Below are 21,041 nucleotides of genomic sequence, written 5' to 3' on the forward strand. Positions count from 1 at the left end.
TCAGGTGCGTGCCCTCAAACAGAGTCACTCTGGTCTTCCCGGGATAATTAGCCCTCTGGCATTAAAGGAAGCCTTTGATATCTGATCTGATCCTTTCTTCTTCAGTGACATCTTGGGACTTTTAAAATTCTGTTTATTCTCTGCCATTAGTAGTGAGGAATGACAAGAGGAGGAGACAGCAAAGCGGAGGGGGAAGGGGGAGTCCGGTCTCTGTATGCTGTTTGTCTAGCTTCTTTTAGACGGGGCCAGGTTGTTCTCACATCTCTGCGCAGCCCTCGGGTCTGGTGGCCTGGCTTGCTTCCTGCCCTCACCACAGCAGACGGTGCCTCAGCAGCTCGTGGCCTTCACTCGATATGGTCCCTGGAAAGTCTTTCCCTGGAGCATCAAGCCAGCCAGCTGGGGGCATTCTCTTTGCACAGGGGGAATGACTAAGTTTGATAAAACGTATAACTGAGGGCGCCAGCTTGAGGGTAGCGCTAGAATTCAGTGGTTCTGGCTTTGGCTTCCTCGTCACTCAAGCTCGCCATGGAGATCTGAGCTCAGCAGAGGGCCCTGAGCCAGATTCCCAGTGGCTGGCCTCCCCTCCCATCGTTGGGAAGAGCTTGTTTCCTCTGGAAGCTAGGAGATGGTGGGGCAACATCAGAAAGTGTGGCGTGCGGGTCTGCTTGATGACAGCGCAGGTAAGTGACACAAGAGTGTCATCAGTGTACAACTGGCCCAAGAGGCCTCTGTGGGTGTCCCACCTGCTCTCACCCACTGCAGCCCGGAAGAGGAGCCTATGAGCTGCTCAGGCAGCATCTCAACTCACAGACAAATACAATGGACATGCTGAGAGGGTCACGATGTTCTCAGATTGAGAAAAAGTGAGAGGAGAAATATATCCAGACATGGGAGCGCTCTTAGGGCCTCATCAGGTGACGCCACTGCTATGGGATTGAGGGGACACAGAAAATCCAGGGATGCTGTTTTCTCCCTGCTTTGTGGGAAAGGCAGAAAGACAGACATGACGATGCTGTAGGCTGTGCTGTGCTTACCGGGATCCCTAGGGCTTTAAGAATGTTCATCTTGCACATGGGACAGGTGCGATGGTCTAGGAGCCAGGGGTCAACACAGGACTTGTGGAAAAGATGCCTGCAATGAGAACCATACATCTTAGCGCGGCGGTAACTGCAGAGAGCACCTAGTCCACTCCAGCCCAGAGACTTGTTCAAGGTCACGCACTGCTCGGTGGCAGAGACAAGACTCGGACCTCCATCTCCGAACACCTGGGCCAGTAATGCTTCCTGTTACACCCTGCGGTGATACAGTCAACATCTGTCTGGCTCCCAGGAGGGTCCTCTATGATTTGCAGCTGAGTCTTCCAAGTTTGAGAAAATGCAGAGAATGTAGAAACAGAGAAATTTCTCTCTTTTTAGACAGGAAGAATCTTGAATGGAAAGAAGGCAAGTGGGGAAATTTGCACAGACCTTGCATAATAACCTGAGAGTTGCCACTTGTAAATCAATCCAAAATTTCTTTTCCTACAGTCAGAAGCAAACTGCAAAATAAAGCCTCATTTCTGTAGATATTCGGAGTCTCACACAAAAGGGCAGAAGAGCTCCGGCAAGCATTTCACAGCACAAGTGATGTTTTAAGTTGCTGTGGCTGGTGGCTCTCACATCAGAAGCCGGAGGGACAGGTACCGTAAGCTTTACTGTTTGTACAGCTGATGCGCTCGACTCCATCGCCAGCCTCACGCGCCAGCCCTCCGGAGCCTTCCTCTGAGTGACAGGATAAGGGGGGCATTTAGTAGGTGCGGGGGTGGGGAGTCCTGACTAAACTTCCTCTCAACGTGGCTCACAAGAGCCCACTCAGAGATCTCAGGGGCTGCTCGAATCAGAAGCTTGTCTTCTCACGCACACGACTCCAGACCACGGGCAGAAGCAGTCAGAATTTCCTGCCTGGGGCAAGAAGAGAGAGAACCATCTGTCAAGTATGAGGGCATCCTTAGGACACGCCATCCATGCTGCACTATTCCCGGAACGCTTGCACGCTCTTCCCTGACTCTCATTTTTATTGTGCTAACAGTTCTACCAGCTGTCTTTGCATTAGAAGGCTTGAGGCTCCGATGCGTACAAAGGACCCCTCAAATCAGAGAAGAGCTCGAGAAGTGTCACTTCTGAAACTGACATGGAGAAGAACCCATGTCCCAAGGATAGCATTAGCTGTGTACAGGACACGATCGCATTGGGGATTAGGAGACGCAGAGGAGCAACCTGGATGTGTCGTGTGTTTCCAGGTCATTATTTCCAATGCCTTACAGATTGACCGCTTACCAGTAAATATATCACATCCATTCGTTCCCTTAGCCTTGCATCCACACGACAAGGAATGCCTGCCGAGAACTGTGCTCCTCACTGGGAATCAGCACGATAGGGATCTGGCTCCTTCTCTTTGGGAGTATAATCGGAGAGGCAGACACTAATAAAACAGAAATAAACTGCTTCACGACAACAGCGCTAAGGACACATTAGCAGAACATGGAGTTGGTAGGGGGCTTGTGACTGGGAGATGCATCCTAGTTTGGGTACATAGAGAAAGTTTCCCTGACGAGGTGCCGAAGCTCAGACCCCGGAGGGCTACACAGACATTGTCCACAGAAGGGGAGGAGAGGAAGAAGAGTCTTCTAGGCAGAATGACTGGCTTGTACAAAAGCCCTGACCTGGACACAGGAAGAAGGTCAGTCCCAGTGCAGCAGCAGGAGGGAGGGGCTGATGCGGGGTCAAGTGTCCCCCTGCACCCCTACCCCCAAGCAATAATCGACCTCCCTGTGTTCAGGCTCTACGTTCAGAAAACAGGTGCCTAATCTACATTTTCTCCCTCACTGGTGTTCCTTCTGGGGAAAAGTCAGTCAGACATTCAGGTCTCTTTGACCATTCCTGGGAGGCAGGCTCTGTTGTGTTTCCCGCACATGTACTGGAAGTCAGAAAGACAGCAGGGCCAATCATTAGCTGTTTTAGCCTAAATAAGTCACTTAGCATTCCCACGTCTCCTCTGCCTCATGTGTAAGATGAAGATACATCTATTCCTGCGGAGGAGGCTGTCCTGAGTCTCCCACACACAGAAGCTGGTACCTACTCTTATCCCCTGAGTGACTTCTTTGTCTGCACTGGTCATTCTTACATCTCCTCTGTGATGGTTAGTTTCATGTGGCAACTGGGCTAGACTATAGTACCAGTTCTTCAATCAAACACCAATTTAGGGTAGTCTGCAGATGTGATTCATATCTACAGTCTGTTGACTTTAAATAAAGGAGATTATTCTAAATCATCTGGGTGGGCCTGACCCAATCAGTTGAAGAGCCTTAACAGCAAAACTGGCTTCCCTGAGGAAGAAAAAACTCCGCCTCAAGATGGCAGCATCAGCCCCTGCTCAGCGTTTCCAGCCTGTAGACCTGCCCTACAGATTTCAGGCTTGCCAGCCCCTATCATCACATAAGCTAATTCCTTAAGAATATATGGTGGTTAAAAAAAAAAAAAAAAAAAGAATATATGGTGGGATACAATGGCTGTCTGGAGAACTCTGACTGGTACACCCTCCAACGAGAATATAAGCTCTATGAGAGCAAAATCTTCATTTACTTAATTCATTGTTAGATCCCCAGCAACTAGACTAGATCTTGGCACACAGAGGACGCTCCAGAAATATTTGCTACATGAATGGATATTTCTCAAAAGGCCTGGCACTCCTCACTGCCTGCACATGGCTATCAAGTCCCACGAACTCATTCTTCCTAAATCTCTTCTAACTTCATTGCCTATTTTCTTTTTGCCACGCTGCTCCCTCATTCGTGATCTCATTAACTCTTTTTCTGTATTGTTGTACTAACGTCTAAACTGCCCTCCATGCCACCAATCTTTCCCTGTTCTTTTCATCCCACTCATCCTTGCCAGATTTATCTTCCCCCAGAAAAGTGCTAGTTACGTCACCCCCTTGTTCCATTCTGTTCTTCACGAGGAGCTGGGCACCAAGATGAATAAGACAAGGTCCTTTCCTTCAAGGCAGAATCACAGTGCTTCAGTGGTTCCCTGGGAACTACAACAGAAAAGGCCATTGAAGAGCCACCCTTCTGGATCCATCGTTTTCTGGCTGTGGGATCTTAGGCAAGGATTAACTCTCCAAGACTTCATCCCTCATCTGTGAAATTTTGTCTTATAGGTATGGAGTTTGCCAGTGATTGAGTCTGTGTGTGTGTGTGTGTGTGTGTGTGTGTATGAGAGAGAGGGAATAAATACTGTCCATGAAGCTGAAACTATAAGTCCTGATCATCCTTAATTGTAAGCTATCATTCATCTTATTAATACCACTATTATATCTTGTTTGTAGATATTAGGTTATCATTCTGATTTCTACTCTAAACTTTCTAATGCTGAAAGCAAGTAACTGTAAATTAAAAACAAAAATCAAAGGGAGAACTAAGGACAACAAACACAGTGCTAAAATGATACACAGGGTGATCATGTTGGCTATTAAATAACATTCAATTATTCCTAATACCATATTTCTTGTGTTGACCAAATAGGAAGACTACTTCCTTATAATTGGGATTGCAAACAATTTTTTCCCTCCCATATGGAAAGAAAAATAAAAGTCACTAGACTAAATAAATAAAGGAAGAGGGAAAGAATCTGGAGCTTAGTGAAATGCACCAACAGTTCAACAAACATCTCTAGGGCAATGTCTATCTCACTCATTCTATTTGTATGATTCGCAGCAGGGCACGGTCCCTTCCCATGTTTTAACAAAGGCTGCATGAGAAACTACATACAGAGGAACAATGGGATGTGACAGTCTATCTCCTAACGATCCTGACAAGCTGGAAATACAACCGAGGGTTGACCAAAACTCTTCTCCTTTCTTATTCACCAAAGGGAAGCATACCTTTTTTTTTTTTTTTTATGCGGTGCGCGGGCTTCTCACTGCTGTGGCCTCTCCCATTGCAGAGCACAGGCTCCAGACGCACAGGCTCAGTGGCCATGGCTCACGGGCCCAGCCGCTCCGCGGCATGTGGGATCTTCCCAGACCAGGGCATGAACCCCTGTCCCCTGCATCGGCAGGCGGACTCTCAACCACTGTGCCACCAGGGAAGCCCGGGAAGCATACTTTTTACAAAGAGTTCTTCAAACCCCTGACAAAAGATGATGCCAACAACTGCATCATAATGCTGAGATGATTATGAATAATATAATAATTTCCCATTTGAGGGGCAGGAATGACAAACCCCTGTTAAACTTGTTTCCACATCTTTTGATTCTTATTTATTTATTTTTAAATTAAATTTTTTTTTATTGAAGTATAGTTGATTTACAACATTGTGTTAGTTTCAGGTTTACAGCAAAGTGAATCATTTATACATATACATATATCCATTCTTTTTTTAGACTCTTTTTCCCACATAGGTCATCACAGAGTATTGAGTAGAGTTCCCTGTGCTATACAGTAGGTCCTTATTAGTTATCTATTTTATACACAGTAGTGTGTATATATCAATCCCACTCTCCCAATTTATCCCTTTCCTTCTTCCCCCCGGTAAACATAAGTTTGTTTTCTACATCTGTGACTCTACTTCTGTTTTGTAAATAAGTTCATTGGTACCTATTTTTTAGATTCCACATATAAGTGAATCATTCTTGCTTTCTACTGTCCTTTCACCTATATGTGTGACTCCCCCCTCAATTAAATGACAGGTTTTCCCCACTGGGAGGCAGAAGGGGACTGTTCTGGCCTTTCTATCTCACTTACTTTTGCAGGCTTTCTTAGACCCTGCTACCCTCCCACGGAGATTAGGATCCTGGGGCTTTCCTTTTGGCACCAGTGCAAGTTGTTTCATTCCCCTCGATGAAATAGTGCTCAGAGAACATGAGTCACTCAGGGACCAAAGAATCCCATTCTCCTAGGCAACATGTTTAGATAAGATCTATCCAGTGCTTCTATGGGGAGTCAAAATGTTTCTTCAGAGCTTCTGAATCTTATTTGCAAAGTTGTCAATGATCTAAGAGTCAGTGTTTAATTAATAAACAAACAATAACTACTGGGTATCAAATGCCTGCTATGTACCAAGCACGTTACATACATTATTCATTCACGACAGCCCTATGAGGTAGAAATAATTATTCCCATTTTATGGAGGAGGAAGCTGAAGCTGGTTAAAGTAAATTAAATTATCCAAAGAGCTAGTAAGCTGCAGAGCTGGGACTCAAACCCAGTCCTACTGTCAGTGCTTGTACCCAAATCAACACTCCACGCCCTTCCTTCCCACACTGAACTGTCGTGAGCAAGACAGGGGGAGTCGTGGTAACTTTGTTTGTTTGTTTATTTATTTATTTATTTATTTATTTATTTATTTATTTATTTATTTATTTATGGCTGCATTGGGTCTTCGTTGTGGCTCACGGGCTCTAGAGCGCAGGCTCAGTAGTTGTGGCGCATGGGCTTAGTTGCTCCGCGGCATGTGGGATCTTCCTGGACCAGGGCTCGAACCCGTGTCCCCTGCATTGGCAGGCGGAGTCTCAACCACTGCGCCACCAGGGAAGCACCCCCATGTATTTTTGTGCTCCAGCTTCGAGGGGGCAGTACCTTAGTTACAGAGGTTGGGAATTGAGCAAAACCAGAGGAAAAGTCACCTGCCTTAAGTGTATTCATTTGGCTACAGAAGGAAAAGCTGTCAAATACTGGCCTCATCAGGCCTACCCTTAGCCATCAGTCTGCTTGCTTTATTTGGGAAGACGGTAACACTGGCCTCGAAATGCTTTGTCCTCCCCCACTCTCCACTGCCCAATAAATCTGGTAAATGTTAGTTGGCAGCTCCATTACCTTTGCACAAATTTTCAAATCTCTATCATGAAGTATCACAGAAAGAAATACCCACTTTTCTTCAAGGCTCTTCCCAACCTGGTCTGGTTTCTCTTTCCTGCTTTAGCTTTTTATTTTTTTTTCTTTTTTTTGAGGTACGCGGGCCTCTCACTGTTGTGGCCTCTCCCGTTGCGGAGCACAGGCAGGCTCAGCACATGGGCTCAGCAGCCATGGCTCACGGGCCCAGCCGCTCCGCGGCATGTGGGATCTTCCCCGACCGGGGCACGAACCTGCGTCCCCTGCGTCGGCAGGCGGACTCTCAACCACGGCGCCACCAGGGAAGCCCCCTGTCTTAGCTTTCTAAAATACAAATATGATATCACTCCCCACATGTGAAATGCTTCAGCTGCTTCCCACTGCCTACAACACAAAGTCACAGCACACAAAGAAGGCTCACCCAATCTGGTCCTTGTCACATCTTCTGCTCCACCCCCATGTTTACTTCACATTCTCACCATAACTCTGGAGTGTCCTTCTCAGTTAAAAAAATTTTTTTTGGTGTGGCAAATCTTGCTCATAATTCAAGTCACAGCTCAGATGTCCCTTCTCTTCCCTGAACATCCCACCTCTTTTCTCCAAACTGCCAAGGAGAGTCTGTTTCTTTTCTTTTTCTTCCTATTTTGTTTTCTCACATATGTTGCAGCAGCTGAGTATGTGCTCTGCTTTCAGGGTCTGAAGACCCCTCCTTAGTTCTGTGATCTTTGGCAAGTAATCTAAGTTACCTGTGGCTTAGTTTTCCCTTCTATGTTTTATGACAATGTCCTTCAACTGACAACCCTCTGAAGTAATAGTCTGTGATAATCCAACAGAGGGTTTTTATCACAGGTAAAGGACAAAGGACACAAAGAGAACAAATGGAGCCCAAAGTTAGTAGAAGGAGAGAAATAACAAGATTAGAGCAGAAATAAATGAAATAGATGCTAAAAAGACAACAGAGAAGATGAATGAAACTAAGAGCTGGTTCTTTGAAAAGATAAACTAAATTTACAAGTCCTTAGCTAGACTCACAAAGAAAAAAAAGAGAGAGGACCCAAATAAATGAAATCAGAAATGCAAGAGGAGATGTTATCATTGATAACCACAAAAGTACAAATGACCATAAGAGACTATTACAAACAATTATATGCCAACAAGTTGGACAACCTAGAAGAAATGGATAAATTTCTAGAAACATACAATCTACCAAGACTAAGTCATGATGAAATGGAAAATCTGAACAGACCAATTACTAGTAAGGAGATTGAATCAGTAATCAAAAACCTTCAACAAGTAAAAGTTCAGGACCAGATACGTTCACTGGTGCATTCTACCAAACATTCAAAGAAGAATTAATACCAATTCTTCTCAAATTCTTCCAAAAGATAAAAGCGGAGGGAACTCTTCCAAACTCATTTTATTAAGTCCGGCATTACCCTGATACCCAAACTAGACAAGGACCTCACAAGAAAAGAAAATACCGGCCAGTATCCCTGAAAAACATAGGTGCAAAAATCCTCAACAAAATGTTAGCAAAGTGAATTCAACAATACATTATAGAGATCACACATCATGATCAAGTGGGATTTATTCCAGGGATGCAAGTATGTCTCAACATCCACAATTACATCGTATTAACACAATGAAGGATAAAAGTCAAATAATCGTGTCAATAGATGCAGAAAAAGCATTTGACAAAATTCAACATTTATGATAAAAACTCTCAACAAAGCAGGTATGGGGGTAAAGTATCTCAACATAATGAAGGCCAGATATGACGAACTCATAGCTAATATCATATTCAATGCTGAAAAGCTGAAAGGACGTCCACTTTAGCCACTTTTATTCAACATAGTATTGGAAGTACTAACCAGAGCACTTAGACAAGAAAAAGAAATAAAAGGCCTCCAAATTGGAAAGGAAGAAGTAAAACTGTCACTATTTGCAGATGACATATTATATATAGAAAACCCTAAAGACTCCTTCAAAAAACTGTTAGAATACATGAATTCAGTAAAGTTGCAGTTTACAAAATCAGTACTGAAAAATCTGTTGCATTTCTATACATGAATAACAAACTATTAGAGAAATTAAGAAAACAATCCCATTTACAACTGCATTAAAAAGAATAAAATATCTAGGAATAAATTTAACCAAGGAGGTGAAAGACTGCATATTGAAAACTATAAAACATTACTGAAAGAAACTGAAGAAGGCACAAATACATGGAGAGATAGTCCATGCTCATGGATTGGAAGAATCAGTATTGTTCAAATGTCCATACTACCCAGAGCAATTTACAGATTCAATGCAATTCCTATCAAAACTCCAATGGCATTTTTCAAAGAAATGGAACAAATAATCCTAAAATTTGTATGAAACCACCAACCCTCCCCTCCCAAATAGCCAAAGAAACCTTGAGAAAGAAGAACAAGGCTGGAGGCATCACATGCCCTGATTTCAAATGATATTACAAAGCTATAGTAATTAGAACAGTATGGATAAAGAAATTGTGGTATATATACACAATGAAATATTATTCAGCCATAAAAAAGGATGAAACCTTGCCATTTGTGACAACATGAATGGATCTTGAGGACATTACGTTAAGTGGATAAGTCAGACAGGGAAAGACAAATACCGTATGATCTCTCTTATATGTGAAATCTAAAAACGAAGAAACAAACATACATGAGCTCATAGATACAGAGAACAGATTGGTGGTTGCCAGAGGTGTGGGATGAGGAGTGGGAGAAATGGGTGAAGGGGGTACAAAGGTAAAAAGAAAAAGAAAGAAAAGAAAAAAAGAAAGAAAGGAACAAAGGTTTGTTACTGCTTAGCTAATGTCATTCTAATGAATTGATAACCATTGATTGTTGATCTTAAGTCCAGACAACTTAAAAATTATTTTGTCTGTTCTAATACATTTTCAATAATAGACAATTATACTGTTGGTAAAAAATATTTCTTGCTAATTTTTTTGCCCAAACTCATTTCAAGACTTCGGATAAATGTGTCAAAACACTTGTAAAAATATTTACTAACTAAAATCAGAAAAATGGAAATTACAGAACATCACTCTTGTTCATAATTGGCATTTATTTTTAAATTCGATAATTGCTCATGTTGGCAATGGTGTAAACAGTCTCATATACTTTTGGTGGGAATGTAAATTGATCTGGTTAGGCAATATGGCAGAGTGGAATCAATTTTGAAATGCATAACTCTTTTGATCCAGTTAAAGAAAAAGATTTCACTTTAGATTTATGTTTTCAAAGTGAGAATAAATTTAGGTTGTTAAGGGAAAAAAAGGACAAAAAAAATTACCTGGCAAATAAGAAGCTAAAGTGTCATTATTTAATTAACAGTAATTTAGCTCCTGTTCCTTGCAAGTGAGTTTTCTATGGTAGAGGTTACTCTGGAAGCACTTTCCTTAACTTTTATGGACTCTAAATTATGAAAGAATTCTGCTTTCTTCTGGGGGCCTAATGAGGACATTATGGGGTTGGTGAGCCCATGCTCTGCCCAGACTGTCTGGTAGACATCACACTGGGCCATTCCTTTCATGCAAATCTCATTTCGAGAATATCGATTTATGGATCTGGGCACAGGCATTACTCGGTTAGAATGACCAAAATGGCATTGGTGATGACACTTACAGAATGTCAATGGAGCCCAGACAGTGTCATGAATATTGCTTAGGAGAAACGTACTTCATTCCTACCCAGAGGAAGGAAATCTAAAGTGCTCTCATTGATTTTCTTAAGTAGGATTTCACTCCACCCTTGCTTCTAAAATCAGGTCAATTCAATGAGAACGTTGAAAAACACATGGACCTGAGCCAGACTTTCCCTCATTCTTTGTGATCATGAACTTCTCACCATCAAGTTACTTCCTTCCATGGTGTCTCATCTTCCTATGTCTCCTATACAGAAAGCCCTTGCAGGGATGGCCGTGCAGTGGTCATGCAGCGTTGGGAGGTCAGTTAAGCAGACACCAGCCTCTCCCTACCAGAAACTCTGCCCAACCAGCCCAGTGCCCCTCTGTAGGGCTGACTCTGCTACTGGGTTTGGTCTGAAATGTTTGGACCAATTTTGAGAAGCTGCATTTACCCCCGATGCTCCCTATTTAGGTTATGTAAACATCATTTTTTTAAAAAGGAGAAAGAGGAAAAGGAAAGGGAAAAAAAGAGCTGTCACACAGAACCAGTTGTAACCATATCATGGCTGTTGTTATAAATACAATTGCTTTGTTTTGGCAAGCTAATCTGCTTCGCTAGCAGTTTTACCTGACGAAGGGGAAAATAAAATAATGCAATAAAGTAAATGATGGCTCACTTCAGTAGCACAAACACCGCCCTTCTGTGAAAAAGGCTGGTCTGCTTTCAGGCCCAGGATGACAAGATTGGAATCACTGTGGAGAAAGCAAATCCCTTAAAGCTGGGCTAGAGTTGATCTGGATTCCCTGGGGTTCTTAGATGTTGGCTTAGAGTGAGATAGGCGTTTCTGAGGCAGACTTTTAGCCAAAACTAGAGCCCCAGAGAGTTGAGTGTACGGCAGAGCACCCTCACGGGGCAGGGGAAGGGTGGGGCTAAGGTGTCAATAGCCTAGCAGTGGTACCAGGACCTTGGAAAGAGTACTGGTCTAGAAGTCAGAGACCTCTCTGTGCTTTGGACCCTATGACCCTATGAGTTAAGGTTTTCTTTTAGTTAAATAAAGAGGTGTTAATGGTCCCTGCCCTAACTCTATTATAAGCTACCGTGAGATGCAAATTAGACAGTATATGTAAAAGAGCTTTGTAAACAGTAGAATGCTTTTCAAAGTATTATGATAAATGGCCAGTTATTTCAGCCATTTGTCCATAGTATTGGGTTTAAGTAGCATTAAAGAAAAACCAACAAAACTTAAAGAACTAAGAAGTTGCATCAGATCCTCTTGCTATGGAACTCAGTTTCTTTTTTAGCAACTGGAAGAAATGGATCCTTTCGGAATGCAAGTTCTGAGGGAACTGCAGAATTGTCTTCTTACAGAGTGTCTCATTCCTTTGGGTTCTGGCAGAGGGAAGCTCTGTGCTTAAAACTTGACCCTGGTCTAATTATATTGTTTGGCCGGGGTAGCAGAGCTGGTTGGCATGTGTCCCAAGTGTCTAGTTGATGAATATAAATGGGGATCAGGACATCTGAAGTCAGAATGCCACATTTAACAAGGTTATTAGAGTTCAAGACATCTTTCTGAAGGCGGCATTTGCTCTGTTGAAAATATAACAGAAAATAACACATCAGACATTTATCAATGCTGCCACATCTCCTTTCATGTTTCCTTCCTTTAATCCCCTAGATGGAGTGATAGCTAATTTTTGGCAGTTCATACACAAAACTCCAAAGTAATCAAAGAAAAATGATTAGAATGAACCATCAACAAACTCTGAACTTAAATTTTATATAATTTTGACTAATGTACAAAGTGAACTTTTTTCTTTAAGTCCACAATGTAGTTTCTTTGGTACTGTAAAATTTTCTTTCATTACTTTAAACGCATATACTGTATCTTAAGATAGCTGGATGATTTCTAAGTAGGTATACATTTATGTACACACTACCCAGATGAAGGTATACATTGTTTCCATCACCCCAGAGAGCTCTCTCCTGCTCCTGTCCAGACGATATCCACTCCCTGCCACGAATCCGTCATTAGGACTTCTGTCACCAAAGATTAGCTTTGCCTGTGATTGAATTTCACATAAATGGAATCATAAAGTATCTATTCTTTTTGCCTGGCTTCTTTGGTTCAACATAATTTTTTCAGATTCATCTGTGCTTTCATGTACATCGATCGCTGGTCTTTTTATTGCTGAGTAGATTTCCAGTGTATGACTGTTCCCCAACTGATTTACAGATTTTTCTGTTGTTAGACCTTGGGGTTATTTTTTGGCTATTACGAATAAATGTGCTATGATGACCATTCTTGTACAAGTCTTTCTGTGAATGTATGCATTCATTTCTCTTGGGTGTATATCCAAGAGTGAAACTGCTAGGTTAGAGGATAGTATGTGTTTAACTTCAGTAGAAACTGAAATTTCCAAAGCAGTTGTGCCACTTTAAACTCCCACCACACTACATAACTTTTTTTTTTTTTTCGATACGCAGGCCTCTCACTGCCGTGGCCTCTCCCGCTGCGGAGCACAGGCTCCGGACGCGCAGGCTCAGCGGCCATGGCTCACGGGCGCAGCCGCTCCGCGGCATGTGGGATCTTCCCGGACCGGGGCACGAACCCGCGTCCCATGCATCGGCAGGCTGACTCTCAACCACTGCACCACCAGGGAAGCCCCATACTATATAACTTTTAATCTGGCAGAGTATGTAAAATTATGTTCCTGAAAAAATGAGTTTTTAAAATAACAGTTTTCGTGAATAATGACTATTGAGTGGGATGCCTATACCAACATAAATTTAAGAGAAATTTGAAAAATGCAGTTAATTGCTCAGTTGTTTTATTATTATTATTATTTTGCGGGGGTAAAGAAAGATGAAAGAAGAGGAGATAAAAATAAAGATAAAAATTCATAAATTTAGTAACTTTTTTCTATTAATCCAAAAGCATCATAAAACCCAAAAATATTTAAATGACAAAAAACACTATTTACCAAAACATGAAAACAAAATGTTAAAAATAGTTAATACCACATTATATCAGTTCTATGCCGTATCATTTTCCTCCACCATTTTAACATCTCTGAAATCAGGAAGCATCTTACTATCGATGACGATTTACATTTACAGTAGATATGCCAACTAAAAATTGTTGCTTGCCATCTGGTTCTGAAAGAATGAAGTCACTAGCTACTTGCTGACTTTCAACAAACCCTGAAAGGAGTTTGGGGTGGAGACCAGGAATGAGGCACTCTGTGCTCTGGGAAAAACTGGCAGAACAGGCCTTTAGAGAGTTAGATATTTTCAGGAGAAGATTTTATGAGCCCAATTCCCTGCATCTTCTCATATATAGAAAAGCACTAAAATCATTAATGGAGACATCTGCTCCTCGTGGCTAGCAGCCACCTTCTCGTGACCAGCAGCAACCTTCTTCCAAAATGTGTGCTTGATGACACGTATCCCCCTTCACCAAAATCACATATATTCTAACCTCCCCCTTCCACTTCTTCGGAACAGTTCCCTAGAGGTATCTGAGGCTGTCTCCCAGGCTATAGTCCTCATTAAGCCCCAAATAAAACTGAACTCACAACTCCCACTTGGTGAAAATTTTTCATTGACGGTCAGATGCGATATGTGAAGAGCTTAGGTTAGTCAAGAATAATATCTCAGAGAAATCAAAGACATGGGAATTAAAGCTAAGTGCTACCTTTGTATTTGGCTACTAGATGAGAAAGATGGTTAAAAATGGCACTACTTCTTGGTTCCAAAGAAACACTAATGCAGGCACATCCTGCTAGTATGGGGTGTAAATCATTACCACCTTTCAGGAAAGCAGTTAGACAAAACTTATCGAGATCCTTTGGAAAGCACTTTTGACCCAGGAAGTTCACTTTTAGGAACATATCCTAAGCGATAAACACAGAAAAAAAAAAACAAACAATTGAGATTATGATTTTATAATGATGAAAACTGGACGCAATTTAAATGCTGTACGATAAGGGGGACAGTTAAAGAAACTCCAATAACGGATCATTATGCAACCACTAAAATATTTTAAGATAATTTCTAAAGTTACTGGAAAATGCTTACTTTTTAATATTAGATGAGAAAGTAGAATAAAAATTATATTAGTGGCCTGACTCTACAATGTTTAACAACATACATGGGATGCTTATATATATACATACATCATAAAAATTAAATATACTAATATTAATAATGATTATTTCTGGGTGGTAAGATTATTATTCTTCCTTATTTCTTTATACTTTTCACCATTTTCAAAATTTCTTACAATTAGTCATGAAACATTCATAGTTATTTAAAAAATATAAAACGGCAGAGAAAAGAATGACCGATAATCTAATTTGCGTAACATGGGCATGAAAGAGTAAGTCAAATCTTATGAAAATCAGCCAGTGTTCACCATTTTTTTAAAAAAAAGTTACTTGGAGAAAAATCTGTTCCTAATCAAGCATATGTAACAGGCACAACAGGGTAAAGTTAGGACAGACCATTTCTGCCTGGCTAGAAAGCATCCCTTTGTTTTCCACTTCGCAAGTTATAAGGCTCAGAGTCGGAATCCTGATCACATTAGACTGTTCTGTAAATTGTTTTTACCCGTAAAGAGGTTGGAATCTTCTGTTCACACAGACATTCAGTTCATTTGACTCATCTTAAAATTAGATGGGTCCTGGGGTTAGAAACCTTCAGGGGCTAGTGTCTTTTATTGGGTTTTCCATAAAACTCGTGATTTTTGAAGTTTTCAAATATGAAAATGATATTCATTTCTACATCAGGTTATAATTCTTCTTTATGTTATGTTCTTTATTATGATCATGTTGTGTCTGGTAGGGAGAGTGAATGAGAGCCCCTAAGTTCACAGATGAATATCAGAGTCCAACTGTGATGTTGCCTTCAGTTGTCATTGAAGGACCCAAGACCTGGATCCCACATCAAAGTTTCAGGAGAAGCAGGGGAGGCTATGAACTGCCCCGGTGGGTTTGGTTGGAAGCATCCAATGGGAACAAGGAAACTCTCTGGGACACAGTGAATAAGCAGAGAGAGAGAGGCCCATCTGATGCAAGCCACTGGTGGTAACTCACTTGTCTTGTAGGCACGGTGCTCTCACCTACATTAGCTCCGTAAATCTTACTAATTTGATCTTAAGGAGGCTGGTCCTTGGCAGGCAAGTGACTCTGGAAGGCTTAGGGTTCGTGTTTGTTCAGAAAGCTTTACAAATGGATCCCTCTTCTGTTTGCCATGTGCCTTTTTACTAGATCTCTCTCAGAGCTGCTTCTCTTGTAGAGGAAAATGTCACCTGTCCTTACCGACAGGAGTTAACGGATTGTTAATGGATTGTTAATGGATCCATTGTTAATGGATCTGAGGGGTCAGTAAGTAGGTCCATGTTAAAAGTATACATACATCAGTCACATCAAATGAGAAAGGAAAGTAGCTGGTTATTTGGGTAGATGAACAAAGACGATGTATAAGCCTCTTGTCAACTGTAGATACGTGGTATGTAACAGACCTCCACTGAATTCATTGAATTAGAAGACCAAATCTAGGCTTTGACTTTTCAACAGCCTTCAAAAAATTCCTTTTCCAAATCTCCAGGCCTATCCCTTTTAGTATCTCTCTAACTGGAATGTCATTTGAAATTCCTTTGCAAATTAGGGTATGTATTGCCCCGATTTGCACATACAAGCTTTCTTTGTCCTTCTCTATTAATTTGTTCTGTACTTTAACAGTAACTATTTATTCTGTTTTCTCTTTTCAGTCTGGCATATTATTGTGTTAAATCTCCATTTCATCTCTTTCAACACCAGTGCGGTTAGTCATGTTCTGATTTTTGTAAAAATGTAGACTCAAGTTTCAAAGAAGAAAGAAAAAAGAAACAGTATGATATATTCTATGTCCTGAATTACTAAAGAGATCTCTTACACAGATACAATTGAAATTTAGCCTCATTTCTAAAACAGAGAGATGAGAAAGAGGAAAGGCAGCATAGCATTTACACATAGGATCCAACAATTGTCTATCTAAAATGGAACTCTGACTAAATGACCCAGTTATGGGATTGTTTTGGGATGAATAACTCAGAAGACAGTTTTAAAAAGATAAGCCAAAGCTGGTCTTCAAGTTTTTTTCTTTTTTCTTTTTTTTGAGTGAGAAAGAAAATCTGTTTCAGCGTTTGAAATCTGTTTCTTCTGTTACAGTTTTTGAATAACAGTGTGCTAACCACTGGATTTTTTCTATTGTTTAGAATCCGAATGGAGAGATATGAGAATGTTTTAATTGCAAACAAATATAGATGTATCTATCAGTCACCATCTGACGGGGCAGCTATTTTCAAGTAATCCAAATGGGTGATTCATGCTAGGTTTACCTTCAGAATATCTCCTGACTAGATCCTTCTCCCTATGTGCCCAATGCCAGCACTCCAAGTCAGGCTGCCAGCATTTCTTGTCTTGACTTTGCCACAGTCTCCTAACTGGTCCCCTTGACTCCATTCACATCACTTATAAGCCTTTAAGCCACGTTCCACACGTGCCAGTGTGCTGTGTATAGAGCACAAGCTGAACCCGTCAGCTGGTCTCCCAGGACTTGGCTATAACCTCAGCTCCTCAGCTGGGCATTCAGGTCCTAAATGATCTGATCCTACCTCTCTACCATTATCTTGACACGTGCGTTATATTCTGACAATTTCAGGTTACCACTAGTTATCTTTGCTTGGAATATTCTTCTTAGATCTGACTGACTGGAAAACTCCTTCGGTACTACTTTCTGGAAAGTAACTAGGCAATTTGAATTTGTAGCCTTAGAAACAAAGAAATGATCCAAAATGTAACTAAGGTCTACACACACAGAGCTAATTTATCACAGCCCTATTTATAATAGCAAAAAAAAGTATGTGGGTATGGAAGGGGGGAACCACATAAATGTCCAAAAAGAGTCAAATAAATTATGACTTAGGGGATATTATACACCAATTAAAAATGATACTGTGAAAGTTTTAAACACATGGAAAATGTTTATTCTAGAAAGGACTTACGGTGACCTTAAGAGATGCAGATATCCAAAAAGATGCCATAAAAGCAAAAGAAGAAAGGAAAATAAGAAGAGAGACGTAAAACAGAGTCAGGGATGAAGCTAAAAAAATCCCTTTTGGCTATGGGATGGGCTCCAGATTTGGCTGTTGGCTATCTATCAACAAACATAGAAAAACAAAAATCTGCAAAATAGCACAGTTTCATATACACAATATAAAAACATTCCTTTGCTCAGGAGAAACGCAGGTATTCCATGTGTGAACTGCTCTGGTGAGTCCTCGCGATGAAATCAGAGTAGAAAATCCTAACGAGAGCCACAATGGCTAGTTTCCTAAGATTGCTTCTTACAGTAATTCCTGATAAAATCAGTGGCAATTGCACCAGGCAGCTCAATTCTCTTGTAAGGAGCGAATATGAAATAGTGCACGTTCTTAATTTTCTGGGAATCTACCTTGTTACAGAAACACATTTTAGAGAAACAGAAGGACTGAAGTATATTTCAATTAATCTTCATAAAGAAACAGTTTTTTTAGTCATACTTCTGATACACTTAATGAGTTTAAATTTGTGCTCGCTAAAAAAGTACCCGGAGGGCTTCCCTGGTGGCGCAGTGGTTGAGAGTCCGCCTGCCAATGCAGGGGACACGGGTTCGTGCCCTGGTCCGGGAAGATCCCACATGCCGCGGAGCGGCTGGGCCGGTGAGCCATGGCCGCTGAGCCTGCGCGTCCGGAGCCTGTGCTCCGCAGCGGGAGAGGCCACAGCAGTGAGAGGCCCACATATCGCCAAAAATAAAAAATAAAAAAACATAAAAAAGTACCCGGAGTCCAGCCAATCTAGCTGGATAATTAAAAATAGACTTATCAGAATGAATGACTAAGGGGCAGGAGTAGAAACAGGGAGATCAGTGAGAAGGCTACTTCAGAAAGCCAGGAAAGAATGGATGGTGGTAATGATGTTAGGAATAGTAATAGGATAGTAACAGTTCTAATAATAATGGTAAGAGTAACATCATATTAGTATTGTAATAATAGCAATAATAATAATACCAGATATATACAGAATTATCATTCACTATCAGGTTTCGAATTGAATACGTAAAAATCAATTTTTAGCTAGCTAACTTAAATTAGATTCTTGAATCAAAACTAAGTTCCTTCACTGACATTTTCTTCTGTTAATAAAAAATCAAGCCTAAATTAAAACACACACACGCACACACACACGCACACACGCACAACTCCAGGCTGGGGGAATGGAGAGTTATTGTTTAATGGCTACAGAGTTTCAGTCTGGAGATGAATGTCCTCATGGTGGCACAATAGTTTGAATATACTTTATGCCACTGAAATATAAATGTAAAAACAGTTAAAACGATCAACTTTATGCTATATATATTTACCACGCCCTCCCCCCACCTTCCAGAATGCTCTACCAGGTAAGCTTGCTCAGGACAAAACTGAATCCTGCTGTGAAGAGGGCGGAGCTCAACAAGCCATGGACCTGCAGAGCTGCTCACTGACCTGGACTCCCGGCTCCGAAATACGCACCAAGTCCTGATTAAAAGGGCAGCCAGTGGCCACAGCACTTGCCTCCTACGGTTTCCCCCCAAGAAGCACTATTTACAAAACGTAACTACAGGAGCTAATTTGTAATCAGGAGAATATTGTATAGGAACTGGTGAAAAGTTGGAGGCACGGCTACCAAAGAAAATGACTTGAGCACTAGAGGATTTTATCTGTAATCCAACTGTGACAATAACAAGCCAGCAGGACATGCTGCCTCCATGGGGCCATTAGTACCCAGCCGAACTCTGTCGTCTGTCAGAAACGGCTTTTCTGTCTCTCTAGGGGGTTGGGGATAATGCAATTTGAATAGCTCATCGATGGGTTACTATGGAATGAGCTAAGGCGAGTTAAGACACATTCCAGTTTTACCCCAGAGGACAATTCTGACTGGCCCATGAAAAGACCCCGATTCTTTACGCGGGCCTCTCACTGTTGTGGCCTCTCCCGTTGCGGAGCACAGGCTCCGGACGTGCAGGCTCAGCGGCCGTGGCTCACGGGCCCAGCCGCTCCGCGGCATGTGGGATCTTCCCGGCCCGGGGCACGAACCCGTGTCTCCTGCATCGGCAGGCGGACTCTCAACCACTGCGCCACCAGGGAAGCCCTGTGGAGCGTTTCTTAACTTCCCTGTGCCTGGTATTAGTTCCTCCAAAATTTTAATTCATTTTGCTATTACTGCTGCATATATGTCACTCTGTATTGTGATGACTTATTTGAATTCCTATCTCTCCCTCACTAGCCTGATTTCCTTTACAGCAGGGAACATGCCATTTATCTTTTCATTTCTGGTACTTCACACTATTCCTGGTATACAGTTGCTACAAAAGAAATATTTGTTGTTTTGAATAAAGCATTTAGTTACTAAAAAGGTTATGGCAAGGGCCTGCTTGTTGCCAAGGAGCTTTCATACTTTTTCCTAAATTGTGGGGAGAGTTTGCAAACAAAGGAAAAGACAGTAGTAGAAACTAATATCTTCCCAAATTAGTGATAACGCTTTAGTAATAAATTAGAGATAGGAAAGAATTGTATAGGCACGTAGAGAAAGGACGTATACATTGCTTTGTTTTTAAAAATTGACAAACATGTAGAGGAAGGATGCATACACTGCTTTGTTTTTAAAAAATGACAAACAAGGACGTTTGCTCTGCCCAAGGGGATCACGCTCTTTCTGAGATATGGCGTTTGCAATTGGGTAAATAGTTTGAGATGAATAACCGTTGAAGGACAGTGGGGACACCATAGGGTAAAAGCCGAATGAGAATGAGAGAGCCCAGCTTCTTCTCTGGACAAGAGAAGACAACAGAACTTCAATAAGGTATCTTTTGTGGCTAAAAATCATAATCGCAAGTACAGATCCTAGTCACACAAAACAGCCCTAGAATGCAGTCGTTGTACATTTTGGCATAGGTATGCTACGGCAAAACCACAGCTCCTTGGAAAATATCTTAGTGGTGTATTAGGATCAAATCCAAACCACCAGTTAGACCTGAGATGTTTTGTGTGCTGTTGTGGTCCCTCTCTCACATGAAACGTGGGTGTCCAGGCTCACCCAATGGGGAAGCTTGCCTCCAAGGGCTAGAGAAGGACCCTGACAAAGAAAGAACAATGGGGGAGAAATGGCACATGAATATGTGCACAGTTTAACTTTATTCATCACCATGACTACAAATAAAGAGGAAGAATCACTTATTAATTCATCCTAATTTGTGCAAGTGTCTTCAAAAGGGAAGAATGATTTTGAAAAAGTCATGGTACGAGACTGGGTGATTTGCAAAGACACCCTAAATGGCAACCATAGAGAAGAGAGGCACCCAGCATGTCAGGAGTTAGGAGGCCACCAAAAAGAGTGTGAGAGAAGAAAGACGATACGCTGGAACATTGTTTGAAACAGTTTTTACTCCAAGGAGA

General features: G+C 41.5%; 1 protein-coding gene across 1 annotated transcript in view; it reads right to left on the minus strand.

The window, feature by feature from the left end:
* Positions 1–21,041, minus strand: part of RNF150 (ring finger protein 150) — a gene marked incomplete at its 5' end in the record, with an annotated part of 246,768 nt that overhangs the window by 57,719 nt on the left and 168,008 nt on the right. The window contains one exon of the mRNA XM_082653167.1: positions 1,035–1,131. Within this exon, the coding sequence (XP_082509293.1) occupies positions 1,035–1,131 (97 nt within the window). The remainder of the gene's footprint in view (positions 1–1,034; positions 1,132–21,041) is intronic.

This window comes from Grampus griseus (genome assembly GCF_964374135.1).
Source record: "Grampus griseus genome assembly, chromosome: 4".
Lineage (NCBI taxonomy): Eukaryota > Metazoa > Chordata > Mammalia > Artiodactyla > Delphinidae > Grampus > Grampus griseus.